This window comes from Suillus subalutaceus (assembly GCF_016647625.1).
Source record: "Suillus subalutaceus strain FC151 chromosome Unknown DFJ58scaffold_18, whole genome shotgun sequence".
In the NCBI taxonomy this organism is placed as follows: domain Eukaryota; kingdom Fungi; phylum Basidiomycota; class Agaricomycetes; order Boletales; family Suillaceae; genus Suillus; species Suillus subalutaceus.
Genome location: NW_024540267.1, coordinates 61604 through 82780, shown reverse-complemented (window position 1 = coordinate 82780; position 21177 = coordinate 61604). Strand labels below are relative to the sequence as shown.

General features: G+C 50.3%; 6 protein-coding genes across 6 annotated transcripts; 3 read left to right on the top strand and 3 right to left on the bottom strand.

Moving 5' to 3' along the window:
- The first annotated feature begins 386 nt into the window (after positions 1 to 386).
- On the top strand, positions 387 to 3782 carry DFJ58DRAFT_770229 (uncharacterized protein). Its single transcript, XM_041389069.1, has 3 exons — positions 387 to 808; positions 949 to 1461; positions 1511 to 3782. The coding sequence occupies exons 1-3, from the start codon at positions 670 to 672 to the stop codon at positions 3595 to 3597; spliced, it is 2739 nt and encodes a 912-aa protein (XP_041247533.1). The 5' UTR covers positions 387 to 669; the 3' UTR covers positions 3598 to 3782.
- DFJ58DRAFT_679667 (uncharacterized protein) lies at positions 3777 to 5975 on the bottom strand. Its single transcript, XM_041383184.1, has 4 exons — positions 5838 to 5975; positions 5424 to 5785; positions 5023 to 5364; positions 3777 to 4971 (listed from the first exon to the last, which is right to left on the bottom strand). The coding sequence occupies exons 1-4, from the start codon at positions 5941 to 5943 to the stop codon at positions 4120 to 4122; spliced, it is 1662 nt and encodes a 553-aa protein (XP_041247532.1). The 5' UTR covers positions 5944 to 5975; the 3' UTR covers positions 3777 to 4119.
- Positions 5976 to 6028: 53 nt separating this feature from the next.
- On the top strand, positions 6029 to 8661 carry DFJ58DRAFT_770224 (Rec8 like protein-domain-containing protein). Its single transcript, XM_041389068.1, has 6 exons — positions 6029 to 6127; positions 6180 to 6300; positions 6359 to 6498; positions 6547 to 6662; positions 6720 to 7213; positions 7267 to 8661. Exons 1-6 carry the CDS (start codon positions 6125 to 6127, stop codon positions 8409 to 8411), a joined length of 2019 nt encoding a protein of 672 aa, XP_041247531.1. The 5' UTR covers positions 6029 to 6124; the 3' UTR covers positions 8412 to 8661.
- A 230-nt stretch (positions 8662 to 8891) lies between these two features.
- On the top strand, positions 8892 to 11855 carry DFJ58DRAFT_743145 (uncharacterized protein). Its single transcript, XM_041387242.1, has 6 exons — positions 8892 to 9170; positions 9223 to 9441; positions 9500 to 10107; positions 10161 to 10391; positions 10445 to 11077; positions 11128 to 11855. Exons 1-6 carry the CDS (start codon positions 9028 to 9030, stop codon positions 11742 to 11744), a joined length of 2451 nt encoding a protein of 816 aa, XP_041247530.1. The 5' UTR covers positions 8892 to 9027; the 3' UTR covers positions 11745 to 11855.
- A 3482-nt stretch (positions 11856 to 15337) lies between these two features.
- On the bottom strand, positions 15338 to 15937 carry DFJ58DRAFT_770211 (uncharacterized protein). The gene is made up of 3 exons (XM_041389067.1): positions 15752 to 15937; positions 15493 to 15682; positions 15338 to 15443 (listed from the first exon to the last, which is right to left on the bottom strand). Exons 1-3 carry the CDS (start codon positions 15772 to 15774, stop codon positions 15402 to 15404), a joined length of 255 nt encoding a protein of 84 aa, XP_041247529.1. The 5' UTR covers positions 15775 to 15937; the 3' UTR covers positions 15338 to 15401.
- A 963-nt stretch (positions 15938 to 16900) lies between these two features.
- DFJ58DRAFT_743144 (uncharacterized protein) lies at positions 16901 to 21166 on the bottom strand (the record flags this gene model as incomplete). Its single annotated transcript, XM_041387241.1, has 3 exons — positions 16901 to 18194; positions 18242 to 19135; positions 19183 to 21166. The coding sequence occupies 3 exons, from the start codon at positions 21164 to 21166 to the stop codon at positions 17020 to 17022; spliced, it is 4053 nt and encodes a 1350-aa protein (XP_041247528.1). The 3' UTR covers positions 16901 to 17019.
- Positions 21167 to 21177: the final 11 nt, after the last annotated feature.

Genomic DNA, 21177 nt, shown 5'->3' with positions numbered 1-21177 from the left:
CAGAGCAAATTCCTGCGCGTATAAATGGTACGACACGTTGTCCAACTCGTGGCCGGCAGCATGTTTCGTCAAATATGTAAAACCAAGGTAAGTCGAAACGAGGGCAATGTTCTCCACCGTCGGGTAACGTTACTGATACGACTATCGATGGATAACAGCTTAGATCGATTTTTTTTTTAAAAAGGTGCAGAGTTTAGACAACAATTTTCGGTCCCGCTAGCACTGCCCAATTGGCTGTCAATTTTGTCAGGGAAACCATTAGGAAAAACCATTAGGAAGACTGGCAAGCTGTGTGGATGACATGATCGTGGATTAAGATTAATAGCGAATTTAGTTTTGTTGTGAAACTGTGGCACTGATTTACATACGAAAATTCCGACTCCGGTGTTTTGATTGCGGGCGCTGTTCTTCTTCTTAAACTCTCAACGTTTCTCAACGTGATCATCGTTGGCGACGTCTCTATCCCTAAAAACGACGGCGAGCTCATTATTATGAACGTCGAACTCACTAACTGAACTCACTTTTTACAGGTACAGTTCAATTCAACTACGGGGACGTCATTGTCCCTTTGCAACGGTGTCTGCCATTAATCGCACCCACCTTACTCGTAATCCTCATCCCAGCGTGCATAAGCTCGCAAAGTCATCAAGACCATCCACTATCTTGCTAATGAGCCTATCTTTCGGCGGGCTTGGCTTGATCTCCCTATGGACCCCCTTGTATTTCTGGGATGACTCCGCCCGTGTTCGCAGTGAATTCAGGTCTTTCGTCTTTGTTCTTGTATTTGTCGCTGTAGTGCTCATACTTGGTGAGCAATGTGGTTCAAGCTCTTTGATTGCACATATTGACCATTTTATTTCGGTTTCTCCCTCACTCTTGCATATTATCATTGTCCACTGCATTTGATCATCCATTGGATGCATCCTTATTGATCCTACAAACCTCCAGCGTATCTCACAAATCCCTCAGAGACATCATTCCGTGCTTATCTAACTGAACAATCCTTCCGCCAACACCTCAGCCATCTTGATGATACCACAGACGAATCTTCTGATACTGATGCCCAATACTCCTCACGTCCCGTGGACCGTAACACACTGACTGACCGTACGCCCCTTCCGTTTCACTTTGCAAACCGCGCTTCAGTATCTCTACGCACTCCCAAGCACATCTTCCATAGTGTTGGCATTTGTACGATCGCCACTACCCGCGGAGCTGCTGGGGCTCATGGACGTAGTTCAAGCACAACTAGTCCACATGGTAACGGGAATTTGTCGGGTGTTGATCATGATGGATCGGTAGTTTCAGATTCTTGGTTTATTGGAGCATTCGGTCACTGGTGGCGCGGCGGTCTCGTTGATTCGTGGTATCACGATGCCATGATCGGATCAAAGGATGCTGAAGGCTGGAGCTCTGGTATACTTGGCTTTAAGGCTCTCGACAAGCTCAATGAATTCAACAGTATGTTTTTTTCGATCTCAAATCTGTCTTTCCGTCTTAATGTAAAAAGAAGGTCGACCGTTTGCAAAGTCGGTTCCCTGTCCCAGGCTTCCTTCACGTGGCACCCCACCTAGATTGCGTAATCGTGAACGTTTCACGCCGCGCCTTGGATTAACTCCTCGCCGTAACTCGACGCCTCCGCCACTTCCCAAGTCAGCTTCACTTCCCCTGCACACAGATCACCGAACGCTTGAGCACAACCTTCCAGTATCTCAATCGGTTTCCGACCAAACCTGTATTAGCGTCTACGTACCGCCTGTTGCCCAGACCATCTCATGCGGCCCTTCGAGATCTGTATCCATCGATGATTCGCCGATGATTGCAGAAGTCTTGAGGCAGATCACTACCCAGCAAGCTTTCGTGACAGAACTAGATACCCAAATTTGCGAGGCCCAAACAGCGGCCACTGCGTCCCATGATGTGCTGGAGGCTGAATTGGCCGAGCTGCGCATACGTAAACGCGATGAAGATCAACGCAAAGCCGAAGGGAAAACTCGTGCCAAAATGCTTGAGGATGCACGACGCTCTGCTGAAACAGGGAGAAGAGATGCCGAGAGGAAGCTGAAGGCCGCCCGTAGTGTGAAGGAGGGCGCTGTGAGGCGCATTGAGGAACTGGAGAACGAAATTGGCAGGTTAATGGATCAAATTGAGGCAGACCGAGCGACTTTGCTTGAAGAAGCTGAGATCGAGGACGCCAGACTAGTACAGGAATTGGAGCAGGAGCTCGAGGCGAAGAAGAAGGAGGTTCGAGATACTGAAGACGTCGTCACCGCGCTCAGCACACGTGCGAAGGAGCTCGAGGCTAAAATCACAGAGGCTCGCGAGCGACTCGGAGCCGCTAGGGAGCGGACGGAGGTTCTGAAAAATGAGCCACTGTTCGTCCCTATGCAGGTTTTAAGCAGCGGTCATGCCTCCACGCAAGAGCAATACGGTCATACCAACGGTCACGGCAATGCAAATGATTATGACGTGGGTCAAGCAGATGTACCATCCTGGTCTTCAACTTTCAGTCCCTTTGATGAACAGTTAGACATCCATTCTTCACCAGGGTCTTCGGAACGCGCACAGAGCGGTCTTGATTCAGGAGAATTTTCACACTCTCCGAGACCTCCGCGACTGTCGTTGGGATCACTATCAAACTTCAGCCCCAATGCAAGTGAAACGGGTGCTATTTCGCGTCGCTCCAAGGGCTATGCCATCTTTGATAACGATATCGCTTCCCTCGCGCAACCATCACAATCTGGTCAAATTGCTCATGGTCACTTCTCCCCCCATACGAATTTGTCATTCTCTCCCTTTGATGTCCAAACACCGTCTTCAGCATTCATCCCAAGTAGCCTCATTAGCGTGCTAGACTCCCCTTCTGGAGACTGGCGCGGCATTGGAAGAGCCGGAAGCACGCTCAGTGCGTCACCTGTGTCCCTCACTGGACCTTCGCCCACACAGGAAATGGGCGTTGAGTATGATCCTTTCGAAGTTCGCCACCACACTCAAGCCATGTACGACAAAATGAGCACGCCTCACCGCACGAACTCTGATCCCTCCGCCGCACGGGCGCTGGACAACACGCTTGTCAATGATGCCGCTACCATAGGGTTGGATTCCGGACCACGCAGGTGGTTCTCAACGTCTGCCAAGGATAAGCAACGCAAGGGCCTCAATCCTGATGCCAAAGTTTTCAGGCTTTCAAGACGACAAGTTCCGACTACGTCTGAACGCACCAGCGCCCCTCCAACAGCTTGCTATGATGCACTGAACCCGAATGGGCTCATGAACAGCAATTCCTCGACTCCATCTGCCCTCCTTCGCGCCTTTGCTCCTTCTCGAGCGGAACGTGAAGCACTTCAACGTGCGCTTGGTGGTTCAACTAATACGAGCCTCGAGCGTCTGCCGAGCCTCAGCGATGTCGGAAGTATTCCATCTTCTCCGGCGCACACTAATGCTGAGGCGCAGCCGGTGCCAGCGTTTGGGGGGAAGGGGGCTGTGTTACCTGCGTGGCTACAGTCGCTGCCGTTGATTCGGAAGCCCAACTTCAGCCCGTGGGAGGACGAAGAACCTGACTCTGTGAGTGCAGGTGGAGAGCCCAGGAGGAAGTAGACGGTGTGTAGCAAACAGTGTGGGAGGGAATATACGAACCATGGCGTTGAGTCGTCCTGGAATGACGGAGTAGGTGTTCGCAATAGAGAAAAAGGGGTGGGTGGAGTAACTGTATCTGCTTTTCAAGTACCTGTTCGTCTGATATATATATATATATCGCAATGCACGAATCTGTTGAACCGTTTCGTAGTCACCACTGGTCAGGGCGATCAGGAATGGAACCCTCAGTCTCGAGCCTCGACAGCCGAAGGTCCTATTTCTGGGATACAAGGGCGCAATTGTTATCTTGAAATCCGACACGCCGGCTACATGGTACTTGTAGACGTCTCCTATGCAAATCACGAGGTAACGCAGTCGTACAAATGTGGAGTGATCGATATGCGGTCAACGTATTCGGAATCTCGCATACGAGGCCCATAGAAAGGTGCAAACATCAATTCTAAACCCCACATCTTAGGAAGTAAATTATGTAGATATAGCTAAGCTACCTATCGATGATGAATGTAACTTGACGCATAAACACTATGACCTTGGTTGTGACTCTCGTCCTCCAGTATCAATGAACGTCTGCAAGCTATTCGAAACGGTATATCCACACTGCTTCAGCTCGTCCAATGCTAGCGTGTACCGCGAATCACCGGCAGCAATGCAAGTACGAATGATGGCATCGTAAACGCTCCGTGGCGGTACGAACTTCTGCGCTTTCATTTCCTCGAGATAGAAGAACGCGTCTTCATATGTGGCCTGTGTTAGGCACAGGATGATGATTCGCTCGTAGGTCGTTGCATCTGGCTTGATGCCCAACTCCTTCAGTTCCAGGAGCAGTCTATCTCCGAGTTCACGGTGACTGGCAACAATACAGCCAGAAAGAAGGGTGTTGAAGGTGTCAATATCAGGGATGCATTTGTAGTCGGGGAAAGCCTTGTAGGCACCCACGGCACGCTGCAGATCTGAAAGTGATATGGCAGCGCGGATGATGACATTGATGGCGGTCCTGTCGATTGTCTTGCCTTCACTTCGCAGCTTGTCAAGCAGTTCCCAAGCGCCGTCCACCTTGTCAATATCCTGCTTCAGGAAGTCGTATATCGGCCGGGCCGTTATTGCAGTAGGGAAGATGTTGCTACTTCGCATCAAGTCGAGTGTGCCGAAGGCATCTTTTAGTTTTCCGGCCTTACACAGTGCTTCCACGAGGGGTGCAAAGTGGTGCTCTTGCCAGTCAGCGCCCAGAATTCTGAGCACACGAATGACATCTGTTGCTAGGTCAGAGAGTCCGTGACGTCCAGCAGTATGGAGAACATCGAGGCAGAGTCCTTCATTTGGAGTGATATTAAGGTCGCCTACAACATTTTCCCAGCATCGTTGAACACCTTCAGCCTTCCAATCGAATGTCAGGTGGAAACGACACAGAATAGAAATACCACACACGTAAAGAATTTCAGCAGATGATGCTAGACATCTCATCCATGTTTCCAGGCTTAATCTCCGGACGGAGGTTGCTTCGAAATTCTCTGCCAAGTCGACTGCGAGCCGGGGAAAGCCAAGTTCTGCCGCCAATCCTATCACATCTTGAGCGATCGTGAGGTCAAGGACGAGTCCCCGGTTCCCCATCTCATAAACACATTGCAGTGCGAATTCCAGATTTCTTTTCTCCACCGTTGTGTAGCGTTGGATCATTAACTGGAAAGTTTGTTCGTTCGGAGGGATATTTTCTGCATCCATCTTATCGAGGATATCCCACATAGCTGTTGACTGCAGTCGACGTGATGCCTGTGTTCAATAGTGAAACGATAAGGTAAGGTATAGGGGCCAAAGAAACACGAACGCACATGTATGAGATGATGGAAAGTGTTTCGGTCGGGTGCAATCTCCATAGAACTCATATCTTCGACAACAGCCCAAGCCTCTAGTGTCTGACAATCTTCCGCAAGACATGCCAACAAGTTATTGTAAATGATGATATCCGGTTTTACGCCCTCCTTTTTCATTTCTCTGCACATTCTAAGAGCATCTATGGATTTCTTGGAATTGGCAATCCCGGTAGACCTGAACTGGTAGCGCGCTATAGCACTACCACGTGCAGTTCCCTGAAAAGTTTGGTCGGGAATGAAGGACCATGGTTTATTCCGAATTGTAGACGAGCTCGAACGTGGTGCAGACTTTACTGCGACCTGTTGGGTGCTCTGACATCCTGCATGGGGGTTCAAAACCGCGTTTGCCAACGAGTGGTAGAATTGACTCACGGGAAAAGGTCACAGGCAGTACTCCAGTGTACTCGGACTGGGATGACCATGAAGCAGCTTTCCTGGAGACTCTTTTAAGAGAGTTTCGCGATGTGGAAGCTAGCATCTTAGACTTTGGCCAGTCCGCTTCCACAAAAATCTAAAAGGTCAATGAGCCAAACACAGTTCAATAACCTTCCACTTGTGACACAGCCACCGCCTGACCAAGTTGTTCGAAACCGCGACTGGGTGCCTGGTCAACACCTTCTCTATTCATTTCTTGTACATCTTCTAAAGCTTGGATTATCATGGTGCGTATAGTCTACTGCTGCAACTACCTGGCGATGACTCGCTCCGGAAAAGTTTTACTCAGAAGCTATTTTATCGCGCCGTGGGCCACTGGCCAAAGTATGGCTCGCCGCGCATATGGAGAGAAAACTCTCCAAAACACAGACACTACAGACGGATATTGAGCAGGCAGCGGGTGCGTCATTATCTGATATGTTTCTGACGCGTTAAATAACACTTTACGCTCATCCCAGATGCCATCATGGGACAGGAGGTTGAAGTCATGGCACTACGTTTAAGCGGACAGTTATTGCTCGGTGTTGTTCGAATCTACAGTCGTAAAGCGAAATATCTATTGGATGATTGTAACGAGGCGCTGCTCAAAATCAAGATGGTGATGTCTTGTGCTTTTGGTGTCACATAAATGTTGACCTCGTTCCAGGCATTCCGCCCAGGTGTTGTTGATATGACGGAAGATCAACTGGCTGTCAACCGCAATGCCATTACACTTCAAAGCGGCAATCTTGACCTGGACGTTTTGCTTCCAGATATCAATTGGTGAGATTCTCATACATTCTCTCGTCTCTTATCCCCCTGGCTCATGCGCTGAGCCAGGGACATCGATTTTGAGGACCGTATTGCTGAACCTCAAGGTCATCATGTCGCCCGGCAAGCAGATATTACTCTTCAAACCGCCGACGACCTGCAATTTGACCTTGATGATCCTGGCTACGGTTTTGATCTTGGCCCATCAGATGGTATCGGTTCACAGGACTTTGGGGAGCTTGATCTTGGTCTCGACTTTGGAGACGGACCGGTCAGTGTTATCGACGGGAGCGTAGAAGTTGGTCGTGATGCCCCGACTCCACGAAGTGCCAGAGAGTCGTTAGATTCTAGAATGATGGGAAAAGGTGGAGAGGGTGAAGATTTCTTCTCGAACAGAAGTAGAGAACCTTCCGAACATCCGTTTGGCGCCGACATGGATGTGGACATGGGTTTTGGTCCAGACATGGGAGGTATGGACATTGACTTGGGTATCGATTTCGGGGACCGCCCCTTGAGCGATCGTGAAAAGACTCCCGAACAAACCAGGTCTCCTTCTCGAATGTGTACGCCGTGCCTTTATATTTTCCGCTTGACTTTTTTGACGTTCAGTGAACAGCCTCTCCGCTCACCGAGCCTCCGCCAACACCGCCACCTGACCTTCTCCTCACACCAAAGGCAGCTGCACAAGAATTAGCTGACGATACAGTCGCTGCAAAGGCCAAGCGCAAGCCCAAAGAAAAGAAGCAAATCATTGATTCTGTTACTGAGCTCACCGATGGCCCCGGAGCCAGAGCTGGTCGTGGTCTAGGCGCGCCCGTTATCAAGGATGTCAGTGATATTCTTGCAGAGCATCCATCTCTCCCTCGTTCCGCGATTGTCATGCGGCTCATGGAGATCCGCGAGGATCCCCTTGCCTACTTCCTTCCCACCAAAGTTACGCCAGAAGGCACTTTCTTCCTCGCCGGGCCCCCTGGACTGGCACCTGAACTATCCGACTTGTTCATGCGTCCTCTACAGACCGGCCTCCCATCGAAAAAGAGGGGTGCATCTCCTGACAAGGCAGGGAGGAAGAAGCCTAGGGTTGAGGGGAGCATACATGAAGATGAGCAGGTCGAACAGGCTCGGCGGGATGCCAGTATTGCTCCGAGCATCGCACTTGCTAGTGAAGCTCTTGGCGGTCGTGCCAGTATGGCTCCGGACGGTGGCTTTGATTTTGGCGACATGACGGGCGGTTTGGACGAATTTCAGATGGACGTTGGTGGCGAATTCCCGGTGGCACATGACGATTTGGGATTGCAACAAGACAAAGGTGCCGCAACGGAACAAAGTCGATCGTCCACGCCAGCTGTCGACGGTGAAGAAGGTGAAGAGACCTATGCTGATCTGACGTGCCCTATCGCGTCTTTCGATGTGCGGCCCTCGCCCACTCAGGCTCAGGAGGCTGCTGGTGACGGCGAAGGCACAGGATACAGCAAAAATACAGTAAAAGCTCTCGGCATCATTCGCAAGGAGCTGAAACCCGAAGACCGCGAGGATGACGAGGAGCGCGTTATGAGCTTCCGCAGGATGACGGAGAAAGCTTCTCGGCGTGCTGCATCTGCCTTCTTCTTCGAGCTTCTTGTCCTCGGAACACGAGACTGCGTAAAATTGTCGCAGAGCGCCGCCTTTGAGAATATCGAAGTCCGCGCAAAGGACAAATTATGGGAGCGCCAGCGGCACGGGTCTGTCGCTCCATCTATTGCATCTGCCACAGTATTCTAAGTGTATTTATCTTGTTTTCCTTTTGATTTTTCAGATCTTGATTTCACGACTATCTACGATGTGATACTAGGATTTTTCATCAGTTTATTCTATCTCGTTAGCTCGTTACACCAAGCTTTCTATCTTTTGTTCTCTGTAGCTTTCCTGATTTATACTGTATCTTCCTATACATCCTAGATTTGTTTGCCTCGATTTGTATGTTTCCGTGACCTACTCACCAACAAGAAATCAAGAATACAGTCATAAACAAGTCGTAAATGAATTCACTAGAAAAATTTACAATTAGAATTTAGCTAATGTAAATGGTAACGGCGCCGGCGTTCCCCTGACTCGCTTATTCCTGACTGGTCACGAGTCACTGAAATAAGTCAGGGTCACGTGCGCGTGTTGATGGGAACGCGTCGTCGGAGTCGAACTGTAGGTCCACAACTGTCCACAACTGCCAGCATCAATCCATTGATCAGATCATTGATCGATGGTCCACCACATTTGCGCCACATTGGTCGACCGGATATAAAGCAAGTAGGAAGAAGTCGTCTTTCTTGTCATCCTAGTTTTCTCCACCCACCAGTTCTACTGACAACTCTCAGTCAAAGTAACAACAACATCTAACGTCATGTCCCCTACCGGCGAGACTGGCACATCGTCTACTCCGCCACGCGCCAATCTGCCAGCTCATGGTGCTACCACAATAGAATCCACCCCAAACAGCCGTGGAGCTTCCGTCATCAGTGAGAACATCGGCGTACTCGGTGCCAGGTGCGCACATTTCTTGTTTTTATTTAATACCTAACATTCCGTCAAGAGTTAGGAAAGTCCGCCCATGGATTCAGCGGGACATCGAGCAGGTTAAGGAGTGCAAGGTAGATGCCATGCTGCAAGCCCTCCTGCAGCGCGCTTCTTCCGCGCCCGAGACTAAACAACCCGAGCTCCTACAAAAGTGCCTCAATGCAGTTCTGCCGGTTTGCAATGGACAAGCTTCCACCGTGCTCGTAAAATCTTCAGACGTTGAGACAGCTCTCAATGACTAGTAAGTACTTGTTCCAAGTTCGCTGAACAGGCGTTTTCATGCTTATGACGATTACAAGCGTACGTCCGGGAGCGGAAAACAAGTTTTACGGCCCTTTCATAAGAGCCACTAACATCGCGCTCTCTTGTCTTGAAGAGATCAAGGTTGACGGGATGCGTGCTACTGTCCCCGCTGTGGACATGATCTGTCAGCAGAACGATATGCCCATGTACCAAACCCACCAGACCGCGAAATCAACTCGGAAGCCCGATGTCGTCATCCTTCCTTTGAACAGCGCATGCGCTCCCTTCCAGGATGAGAAGTGTGGCAAAAAGGGCGGCAAGAAGGACAAACAGAAAGGCAAACAGAACGACGAACAGAACGACAACGCGATGGATGACGACAATGACGACGAGAAGCGCAAAAAGAAGCGCAAGGCTCACATGGACGCGAATGCAATGGCAAAGCCGCAAAATCTCCCCTGGAAAGATGTTCTGGCTTGCATCGAGTTCAAGAGGAAGACGCCAGGGAGGACGAAAGGGATTAACCCACCGCCCCCTTCGTACACAGTGACAGACTATATCCCTACCAAGCCAGAATTTTTGCCGGTGGACCATCTTAAGGCTGGAGTCCCTGCGCCAGGCCCTTCGCAGACGCCAGCAACACCACCTGCGCCTGACACTGCATGTAAGTGATGATATGTAGGATTCCGAGACCAAACTTAATCGACCAAGCTGCAGTTCTATCTTCTGGTCTTACTGCTGCCAAACCTTCCCAGGGTGGGTCCAGCTCCAAGCGCAAAGCCGCGGACCCTTTGGAATCCGCCGCGAAAAAATCCAAGATGAACCCCGATGATACAGAAGAAGACACGGACGAAGATCTAGATGTGACCGTCCAGACGGGTCTGTACGCCGCCGAAATGTTTGCGTCCAATCTTGGAGTCAATTATTTGCTGAATATTATCGTCATCGGTGCGTTCGTTCGTCTGTCGAGGTTGGTCGCGCTCTTACCGAAGCTTTTTCAGACGATGTAATGTGGATCTGGTATTATGATCGGCAAGGGATCATTCAATGCTCAGGCATCAACTTCATTCAAGATCTCCCGCGGTTCATGGTGCTGTTGTATGCACTCCAACGATTCAAGCTTGAAGATTGGGGGCGAAACAAGGACTTCCTCCCAGTTCAAGTTGAGGGGAAACAGTGCCACGAGTTCAAAATCAAGGATGAAAAACTTGGAGAGGTGGATCTGCTGCTTCACACTAGCCACGACGAAAGAGTGACGCACTACGGACTACAAGGACGCGCCACCAACGTGGTCCCTGTCACTAGCGAAGCGCTCACGAAGACATACGGCAACTCCGAGGATGGGATGGTGGCCAAGATATTTTGGGGAGAGGCACATCGCACTAGCGAACCGGAGATCCTGAAAAGGGTTGAGGAGATCGCTAAGGTGCACAAGACCGTACAAGACCATATTCCTAAGTTGCTTTGGCACCACACGTTCACGAATCCCACGTCCGCAATCCGAGAAGCGCTTGGTGTTCCAGAACCCACCAAGGGCAGTCGCGTACTCTACATCCTCGTATTCCCCAAGCTCCAACCCATCACGAAGGTTCCCGACAAAGAACTTTTCAACGTTTGGTATCAATGTATCCTATGTACGTATTTTCGTCGCATTTACGAGGCTCTTCGTTGACATGGCCTGCAGGCCATCTTACTCTGTGGAAGGAAGGGGTCTATCATCGAGATGTCAGCCCTGGAAACTTGATGTGGTACTGGAAAAACGGGAAGCGCATAGGCGTTTTAAACGACTACGATCTATCCTCGTTGGCGGATGACCCAGGTCCTCGGGGCAACGAACGCACGGGCACGGTGCCTTTCATGGCGCTTGATCTTCTCACCGAAGAGGGTCAACGAGGCGAAGTCAAACACCTATATCGCCATGATCTGGAGTCGTTTATGTGGTGCTTCGCCTGGATATCATTGCGTTACGAGAACGGAGTCCTTCTACCACGGCGATTGCGCCCCTTCGATGAGTGGGCGACTTTAGACGCTGTGGCGTGCGGCGAAAGGAAGTACTTTTTCCAGGGTCATATGAAAGTTCCCGTACGCTCACACATAGACTCATCCCTATGGGCGTTCCTTGTGGGCTGTTTTCTGGTGCTTAAAAAGGATGCCGATAACCGATACTATCTTCGCTTGGAAGAACCGTCCGACTCAGGAGAGGGCCACCAGCCCAATGCCGAGGAATCAGATCCTGATGCTTTTCTATCTAAATTTACACGTTCCAAGAGTTGGCTTGCGCTCAGCAAACCTTCAAAGTGATTTTCTTTACTTATTTTCTTTACTTGTTGCCCTGCATACGGTTTCCTGTGTATCGATCATTGTAACTTTCAGTTGTATACTCACAATACAAGCAGTCGACCGTGCACTTCCCATGGAGTCGTCCTTGAATACTTCACTGGCAGGGACTAAGTACCTCAACCCAGCACAAATGTATCTTGCCACCCTCGGTCATTCATTCGTGTGTTAAATTGGTTCAGTAGGCCATCTCCGTTGACCCCAATGAGACCCCGAGGTTTCTGCCATGGCATGCTACGATAGATCTTAAGATACAGGTGTCCATTATGACTCGCACTACGAGGAGCAACTTCAACGTAGACTCGTGACCAGTCCGTCTATGCACTAGCGAGCTGGAGATCCTTTGCCAAATCACTGCCACCGTGATTAGCGGCAGCCATATAATATGCATTATATTTCATAGCTAATATTTGGCAGATTAGAAATTTGCTCTCTTGGGTAGTGCCTGGTGGTGCGGATTCGAAACCTGCCCGACAAATGAGTTCCCGTCCTATCGCATCTTGATGTTTATCTTTAGAAGCGTCCTGAGCAAAGTGGTTACCGCAACAGAATCGAAATCTTATTACCTTGGACTACGCAGGTTCGAAACCTACCGAATGATAGTTTTTGTTCCATCGGAACACACCTTGGCATTGACTCATGCATGTTTTCCTCAGAGGTCCATCTTAACTAGGCCCAGTCATTGCGAGGCCCTGAACCTCCTTTTTATGTGATACTAGTGTGTCCATGAACTGAATACCTTCACGCCCGGCGAGGGTCGTCTCAGAAACCTAAGATATATCCCCGTCGGGGGTGGGTACGTGCCAACCTAGATTCTCGCCAGACTGACCAAAACTGTCAGGATTCACCATGAAGCCAGAGGCCAGAAGTAGTAAGCTAAGGACAGAGTCTGTCAGTCTAACAGTCAGGGAAGTGATGTAACCTCCCAGCCTCGTTGGATCTTCGTCAATGGACGCTCCTTCGGTCGTTGGCTCTCCCAATGCGACCGAAGATGACTTGAAAGCTAAAGGGGGAAGAAGTGAAAGTGAGCCATCATCATCGTTCGTAGTTGGCGTGTGTATGTCGATGCTGAGGCAGAACAAAAATTTACTTACATACTTTTGATTGCTGCAGCAAGACCCAGGCATTGGGCAGAGATGCCACAGATCTAGAGGTCAACGCGAAACTCTAGAACACCCCATAACGGAAAGCTGAAGCCACCATGCAGGAGTGACCCACCGAGGCATGCATAACAGAAAGAAGGGACTCAGCGAGAACTGAATGACAACTTGACGAGCATCTGATAAATAAGGTGTCAAATGATTATCACAGAAAGGGCCGTAGCCGGTAGAGGTTTTGGGAGATATCTGATGTGTTCGACTGAACTTCGACAAGAGCCCTCCAGATTAGTAACGTTGCCGGTAAATATTCTGTAAATCGTAGCGCCGTGGACGCGCCAGTTCCCGACTCCACTGCCCGCTTCCTATTTCAACCTTGCTGTTGTTGATCACGTTTCACAAATCATTTATCTGTTTAAATTTTCAATCCGTCCACCAGGCTTGCCAACTTTGACTCCATCATGTCAACCAGCCATCAGCATTTTTGCCGATCACATTCAACCGGAAGTTACACTGACGCGAATTTACACAAGACATCGGGCACAGGCTTTGCCAAGAGCGACGCACGTAGTTCAAGGACGTGGATGCAAATCGCAGCGACGAAGTTGGATTTGGTCCGGCGGGCGACAGAAAAACCTGGAATACCTGAGACAAAGGATAGGCCAAAACAGTATCCAGGTGAGATCTGATTGTCTCTTCACTTGAATAGAACCAAGGGGGCCACTGTTCGAACGAACGCGAAAAAGAAACACCTTGGCACGAACCAACGGAGAGTCGACGGATGATGGAACAGTGGCAATGATGGGACACAAGACACTTCAGGAGCTAAACACAGAGTGTCTTAGGAGTAGCAAATATCGCGGGATGATACTGGGGATAATAAAGAGTATCATAATATTCAGGGTAATCACATATATCATGAACAGTGGATAAATAACCTCGTCCATCACACGGGGATGCGCGAAGGTGCCTTGACCAAAAATGTCCTGATGAACGAAAGGTAAGGGGGTGTTCGCAAGGGAGGAGGGGAAAAACTTACATGGAGGTGAAGACTCAGAGTCACAGGACGCAACCAAAATTTGAGCGCGAGCCGATTACGACCAAGCTCGACACCACACCTATTCAGATAGACGGGTCGAAAGGTCTGTCGGGAATTGTACCAACCATCCACGGTAGGAACGCGTGCAGGGCCAAAAGTGCATTCCGAGTCGACAGCCACCCCGTTCAAGTTATGATTGGTGACAGATCGCGGCACATTGCAATTGTGCAGAAAAGACAACGACACGGTGGAATCAGGAGACGCGAATAAGAGTAGGGATAACAGCGAAAGATCCGAGGACTTCGTAGCAATTATAGAAGACGTACTATGTTACATAGTATGTAGTTGAAGACTAACGAAGATGGTGTAGACACAATTATTAGAAACACTTCAGGACCGTGCGAATCAAACACCATGAACTGTTGGTGACAAACAGCCATGACACCACAAAACCCGCTAAGTACTGCTGTAGCGGGAATTGTCCGCCCCATAATCATATTGCGCATGAAGTTCATTCATGTCTCCTCTATTATGATCCCCCTAATATCGTGCTCCGGTCTAGGCTTTGCCCTACATTTTCTCCTCGTGGTTTCAGACTTCTTTGAATTCTCACTGTCAAGAGTAGTCACTGTCGTGGCAGTGTCGTCTTTGATGGCATCTCTTTGTGCATAGGAGTTGATGGCATATAGATGACTTTCGGTCGTACTCACTTTGAGTCTGAGAAGGTATTCTCATATACTCATCCCTCTGTCTTCAGCCGGATCTCCGACACCTGAGGGCACCTCCGAGTCTGCTGCGTCTTGTGAGGCACTATAACAAGACAATCTACGATCCCAATTGTTTCGTTACACTAATCAATGTTACCATGATAGCTTACAGCATGTCGGCCTCTGTTCCGACACTGAGTGCTCGGATTTTTGCTTGTAAGAGGTCAGAAGTTCGCACACAGTCTGATGGGCCACTTGCAATAATCCTGCCCAAGACTAGTTTGCATTTAATTCAATGGACACAAAACATGCCAGTAATAAGCGAATCAGGCGCTGGTGCCGTTACGACGCCCACGATTTAGATTTAGAATGATGTTCTAAACGCTACGGTAAGTCATCGATACATCCACTGTTACACATGGCATCATGATGACTGCGCAAGTATCGTGCATTATTTCTTCAATGGAGACTCCTTTTGGCTGACATGTGTCATGTCCGACTATCCATCCCATGATCATGTGAGACCTTTATCTAACATATATTCTGCAAGCTTGCAACGAGACGAAAAACAAGTGACGCGTTGTACGTACTTCAGTCACAGTTTATGCAGTCAAATGTTCGAGATGTTCCTCTAATTTAAGGTCTTCAATGCTCCAGCAGGGTGAAATTTGTTCACCATGACAGCCGAGCACTCAGAAACAAACTACTTGCATGTCGTGTCGTCAACCACGCTGCAGTGTGCACCAAGGCGAAAACGGAAATACGACTCACTCAGATGCTAGTAGCCCGGTGGCTGGTCACCTTTTACACATAAGAACACCTACCACGTCAGTGAGCCACGGTGTCAGATGAAAACTACTCATACTCACATCAGTGTCGCCAACTATTATAACCTGGCAATAATAGCCAAGGCAGCATTCTCCCATGGTGCAGGACTCGGGACAATCACTGTCACCACGGATAGCCATGGACGCTGTCAACTTGAAAGCAGCAACAACGGCGAGGACGAAGGAAAGACGCATTATTTGTGAGATATGATATGGGACTCCAAAAACAAATCTGAATGGGACGGTAGGAAGTCAGCTTGCATTTATGTCCTGGATAATGTTCTGTGCATAAGCTGTCCACCTGAAATACGATGACATTTGCATTGCCAGCAGACTTCAGGTTTAACTTGCTCTTTCCCCGAAATTATCTTGGCAGAAGAACGTGTAATTCCAAACCGTTGTTGCACACGGCCTACCGTAATTGGTGACGCGGCGATCCTTGGAGCTGGGCTGAGGGCCGATTCTGTGAGCATCACCCTGTTCAAAGCCGAAATCTGTCCCTCTGCCAGCTCCCGAATGTTGGTATTTATACAAAAATTCTGGGTAGGCTTTGATTTTGCTTCGGCCGTTGGCTTTGGCAACCCTATTAGAAGTAAGGACTATCACAAATTGCACCACAGGGATACACTATGCATTCATAGTATTCCTAACTTGTGCTAGCTTGAAGTTTGCTTCGGGCTTCACCAGAACAAGATGCTTAGAAAGAGGACGTCAATGCTTGAGAAAACGTCCAGAGTGCCTCTGCGCCGTCAGCGGATATCATAGTGGTCAAGTGGAACCAGCTGCAGTGGAGGCGAATCGAATCGAGGTGGAAAATTCTGGTAAATCGACACAGTTCGGACTTTGGTTGAGTATGAAAAATTGACGGTCTGATGGGTGAGGCCTAGGCCTAGGTTTGCAGTCCAAAGAGATGGCGAAAAAACGTATTGGTTGAGTATCTACAGGTAGGAGTCTACCAGATTAGAACGTTCGCCGTGGTTGCCGACAATTGCAAAGTCAAGCGGAGTTTAGACCGTCAATTTTTATGAGCGAAGCTGGAGGGCGTCAATTATCTCGCGGAGAACGGCACGAGCCCCACGCATGGCCGGTCAGCCAGTTCGGACTGGAGAATTAACGTGAGAAATTCGCAGTCCTTTGTAGTCCCGCTCGGCAACACTCAGCAGCACTCCGTACAGTGGCGTCGTCCAAAGCTCTCTGCAGCACGCTCCCACAGCTCAAAAAGCCTCGGCAGCTAATCCAACCACATTATCGACCGTTCTACCTACACCGACCATTTCCAGAATTTTCCGTCCACGTCCCGCCACACATTGGAATCTTTGACCAGCCTCGTCCTCCAGACACTCGACCGTCAATTTCGTGGTGATCAGCTCCACTTCGTATGCTTCGACACTATAGAGTCGTGTTTTTGTACTTAACCCTCAGAATTTCTCCCAATCACAACTAGGCTGATATCTGGTTAACATTATGCGAGATTGCATTCTACATTGTGCCGCCCTGCTTTACTTCCCCCATAAGCTCCCTCTTCCTGGTACACTCCGAGGTAGCATTGTTCCGAAACCAACTATGTAATTAAGTAATTTGCCCGCGCATGCCTTCGTCAAGTCCATTAGCAGCCGCCCGTTCCTCGTTCTCAGTCTGTCGCAGCTGCCTTTCGCTGTCAAGCTCCCCACGAACGCGCACAAGCTCTTCCTCCAGTTCATGAACCCTTCGTTCGCACTCTTCATACATGCGAGCGCGCTCGGCGGCAAATTCAGCACGTTCCTGCTCCTCGGATGAAAAAGACTCCCTTTCGCGAGGAGAGTGCTCGCGCTCAAGTGGAACTGTCTCCAAAATGTCATCGGCATGGTCTTGGCAATAAATTGCCTCTGCGTAAATTGATTCGATGATGGAATCATTATCCACTGATCCAGGAGGAGGGGGGTCCGGTAGAGAAGGTACACTGCGCGCGCTCTCTTCTAGTAAATGAGCAAATAGTTCATCACCGCGCTGTCTTGCCTCATCATCACGACGTTGTTCGCTCTGGAGGAAGATTTGCTGTCTGTGTTCTTCACCGTCTCGGAACTCTGCTTCACGACGGTCTTCAGCTTCATGAGCGCTTTGGATGACCTGGTTGAGTTCACGTTCTACTTCGTCCAGTCGTTCGTGCCGCCGATTAAGGGCATCATCGAATCCGGTGGCCGTTGGGTCAAAGTACACATCAGGATCATGATCTGGCGGGTGTCCATGATCAGCGGGCGGTGGGATGTGAATCATCTCACTCTCTTGGCGGCTGCCATCATCCCGTTGAATAGTGGCTGGCATACGTCCTGCTTGCGATCCTGTGCGTGATGGGACCCGCGAAGCAGCGCGACCTCCGTAGGAGTCAGCTTCGTCACCCGGAATTTGCGAAGCAGCGCGACGTCCTGGGTCAGCTTCGTCATCCGGAATTTGTGAAGCAGCGCGATGTCTGTAGGGATCAGCTTCATCATACGGAGCTCGCGAAACAGCGCGACTTGGGCCAGCTTCGTCGTCCGGAAATCGTGAAGCACCGCGACGTCCATCTTGGTCAGCTTCGTCATTCCTTGCAGGGGGGAATTGATGGCGTGGTCTTCCATCGTCATGTTCCGTTACTGAAGGTGTTCGACGGCGTAGCCGTCCATCATCGTCCCTTACAGAAGGCGTTAAATATACTGTTGGAATGTATACATCAGGGGAATGACGCAGTTGATGTCGAAGCTCACTAGTGGGGCTCCTAGAACGTCGTTCTGGAAGGTTTGTCAGAGTAAGTCCATGCCCACAGTAACCCACGTACCTAGTGAAAATGGGCGTTGTTCGCCCGGAGCTATGATCACTGGTCGACCGGTGAGTGATTCAGAATGCCCGTGCTCATGTTCAATCCTGATGACAGTTGGTGACCGTGGAGGATCCTCAAACCGCGGAGAAGCAGGGAAGCCATGAATAGGCGTGCGATGGCCATGACTAGGTGTGCGATGGCCGTGACTAGGTACATGTGCTTCTGAAATTTGAGTGCAAGTTCTGTGAGTCGGTGAACGATCGCCTTCGTCATAGCTGGAAGGTCCGCGCTGGGGGTCTTCTTCGTCACTTTGCCGTCTGTGGCTAAGTGTGCGATGGCCATGACTAGGTTCATGCGCTTCTGAAAATCGAGTGGGAATTCCGGTAGTCGGTGGGTGATCACCTTCGTCATAACTGGGACATCTGCGACTATGGGTACGATGGCTACGGTCAGATGCATCCTCTTCTGAATATTGAGTGGGAGTTCTGTGAATCGGTGGGTGATCGCCTTCGTCATGACTGGGATGTGTGCGACCAGGGTCCCTTTCAACACTTGACCGTCCGCGACGAGGGGTGTGGTGGTCATGACTAGATACATCCGCTTCTGAAATTCGAGTGGGAGTTCTGGGAGTTCGGTGAGTCACTCGCAAAGCAGCGCGACGTGAGCCAGCTTCGTCGTCCGGAAATCGTGAAGCACTGCGACGTCCACCTGGGTCAGCTTCGTCACCCCTTGCAGGGAGCAATCGATGGCGTGGTGGTTGTCCATCATCATGTTCCGTTACTGAAGGTGCTCGAGAGTGTGGCCGTCTACCACCGTCCCTTACAGAAGGCACTGGATGTAAGGAAGGTATAGTTGGAATATATCCATCGGGGGAATCACGCAGTTGCGAATGAAGATCACTAGGATGTCGTCCTGGAAGATTTGTCAGAATAAGTCCATGCCCACAGTAACCCACGTACTTGGTGAAAATGCGCGTTCTCGCGGAGCTATGATCATGGATCGGCCGGTGAGTGATTCAGGGTGCATGTGCTCTGGATGCTCAATCCTAATGACAGTTGGTGACCGCGGAGGATCCTCAAACCGCGGAGAAGCAGGGATGCCATGACTAGGTGTACGATAGCCATGACTAGGTGTACGTTGGCCATGACTAGATGTGTGACGGCTAGGACCAGGTACATCGTCTTCTGAATACTGAGTCGGTGGGTGATCGCCTTCGTGACTGAGACGAGTGGGAGTCCGTGGGCGATCACCTTCTTCATAACCGGGGCATGAAGGAGTTCGAGTCCGTGGGCCATCACATTCTTCATAACCGGGGCGTGAAGGAGTTCGAGTCCGTGGGCCATCACCTTCTTCATAATCGGAACGTGAAGGAGTTCTGTGAGTCGGTGGGCGATCGCCTTCTTCGTGACTGAGATGTGTGGGAGTTCTGTGACTCGATGGGCGATCGCCTTCCTCATAACTGGGACGTCTGGAAGTTCTGTGAGTCGGTGAGCCTCCCCTGCTTGGACCTCTTCCTTCCGAACGTGTGGGAGCTCTGTGACTCGATGAGCGACCCTCTCTCCTGCTTGGGTCTCTTTCTTCCGCACGTGTGGGAGAGGGTGAATCGGGGTGTCTACGGGGGCGGCGGGGGTCATCATCTCTATGTCTTTCGCCTCGTCGTCGTGGTGAAAGTAATCGCGAGTGATAATCACGCGGCCCTCCCCGTCGGGGAGAGTAGTCGTCATAACGGCGACGGGGGCCATATTCAGGTGAGTAATCTCGGCGTCGACGGTCATCCCAATGTCTTGGGTGATCATAATCAGGAGAGTAAGGATCGTCGTATGGAGGATATCTATCACGGTACCCTCTACGAGGTGACCGAGAGCGAGATAGTGAACAATCAAAGTCTCTAACGCTATCAGGATCAGGTAAAATCACTACTGGACCGCCTCCCGAAGGAGAAACACCAAATTCTTGGTGAGTGGGAGGTCTGGCGACCTGTTCGCCAGGCGGCAATTGTAATACGACAGGGCCAGACGGAGGGCTTTGTTGTATGACCACTGGGCGTCTCCCAGAAACACTCTCGGAACTAGATCTAGACCCGCATCTAGGCGCTGGGTGTATTATCAGGGGAGGTCCGGAACCAGGCTCTACAAATAGGGATGGCGGTGGTATCCAACCGACTCCATATGCAGGCATTGGCCCAGGCTGATCTGACATGCCTAGCCTTAGGGAACATACGGGAGCCAGTTGCGGAGGCACATTGAAATTGATAGGCTGAGGCTGAGGGCTTCCATGGCTGTGTGTGTGCTCCCCGGAATGTATCACGGCAGGGGTATCTTGTTGATGACCTGGTGCCAACATTTGATCCTCCGGTGGGTGTGGTACGTGGTGTACGTCGGGCGCATAGGTGTGTTGGGTATCCGAAATAGCATCACTCCGACCTTCAACATCACTCTGTTGAACTATGGATGGATGTTCTGGCACGAATGGCCTGAGGAGCCCAGTATCGCTAGACTGGGGAGGACTCGTGGGAAAAAATCTTTCATCTTCAGCGCCAGGGCGACGCTCGTGCTGATCGCCATGTTGTGGTTGGGGAAAACCACCGTAAGCACCGGGAATTACTGGTCCTTGCGCATCTGGAAGGTAATGTTGAGGTTCTGGCGTGTCCAGCAGCCCACGCTGGCATCGGGGTTCATCATAGGTGGGAATGAAGGGAGGCTCTGGGACCCCCTGAGGAACAAATCCAGCAGGTCTGGGACCAAAAACAGGTGGAGGGGGGATAGGTCCAACAGGGATCACTCCATGACCTGGGGGCACACCTGGTAGTTGCACGCTGGGCTGCATCCCTAATTCTAGTCGTGCAAGATCATTTCTGAGCTCATCAACACGAGCGGTCACCCCTCGTAATTCTGCTTGACGGTCCTGCACGTCCCTTTCAAGCCAATCATTCAGACCTCTCATGTACCTCATCA

Excerpts from the sequence above, each read along its gene's own strand:
- DFJ58DRAFT_770229 (XM_041389069.1), top strand. The coding sequence starts at position 670 with ATGAGCCTATCTTTCGGCGGGCTTGGCTTGATCTCCCTATGGACCCCC. Across the intron at positions 809-948 it reads CGCTGTAGTGCTCATACTTG|CGTATCTCACAAATCCCTCA; the intron begins GTGAGCAATGTG and ends ACAAACCTCCAG. Across the intron at positions 1,462-1,510 it reads CAAGCTCAATGAATTCAACA|AAGGTCGACCGTTTGCAAAG; the intron begins GTATGTTTTTTT and ends TAATGTAAAAAG.
- DFJ58DRAFT_679667 (XM_041383184.1), bottom strand. The coding sequence starts at position 5,943 with ATGCTAGCTTCCACATCGCGAAACTCTCTTAAAAGAGTCTCCAGGAAA. Across the intron at positions 5,786-5,837 it reads ACTGCCTGTGACCTTTTCCC|GATGTCAGAGCACCCAACAG; the intron begins GTGAGTCAATTC and ends ACCCCCATGCAG. Across the intron at positions 4,972-5,022 it reads CATCTGCTGAAATTCTTTAC|GCTGAAGGTGTTCAACGATG; the intron begins GTGTGTGGTATT and ends TTCGATTGGAAG.
- DFJ58DRAFT_770224 (XM_041389068.1), top strand. Across the intron at positions 6,301-6,358 it reads GGATATTGAGCAGGCAGCGG|ATGCCATCATGGGACAGGAG; the intron begins GTGCGTCATTAT and ends CGCTCATCCCAG. Across the intron at positions 7,214-7,266 it reads CAGGTCTCCTTCTCGAATGT|CCTCTCCGCTCACCGAGCCT; the intron begins GTACGCCGTGCC and ends TTCAGTGAACAG.
- DFJ58DRAFT_743145 (XM_041387242.1), top strand. The coding sequence starts at position 9,028 with ATGTCCCCTACCGGCGAGACTGGCACATCGTCTACTCCGCCACGCGCC. Across the intron at positions 9,442-9,499 it reads GAGACAGCTCTCAATGACTA|CGTACGTCCGGGAGCGGAAA; the intron begins GTAAGTACTTGT and ends GACGATTACAAG. Across the intron at positions 10,108-10,160 it reads ACCTGCGCCTGACACTGCAT|TTCTATCTTCTGGTCTTACT; the intron begins GTAAGTGATGAT and ends ACCAAGCTGCAG.
- DFJ58DRAFT_770211 (XM_041389067.1), bottom strand. The coding sequence starts at position 15,774 with ATGCAAATGTCATCGTATTTCAG. Across the intron at positions 15,683-15,751 it reads CAAATGTCATCGTATTTCAG|ATTTGTTTTTGGAGTCCCAT; the intron begins GTGGACAGCTTA and ends CGTCCCATTCAG. Across the intron at positions 15,444-15,492 it reads TAATAGTTGGCGACACTGAT|GTGTTCTTATGTGTAAAAGG; the intron begins GTGAGTATGAGT and ends CTGACGTGGTAG.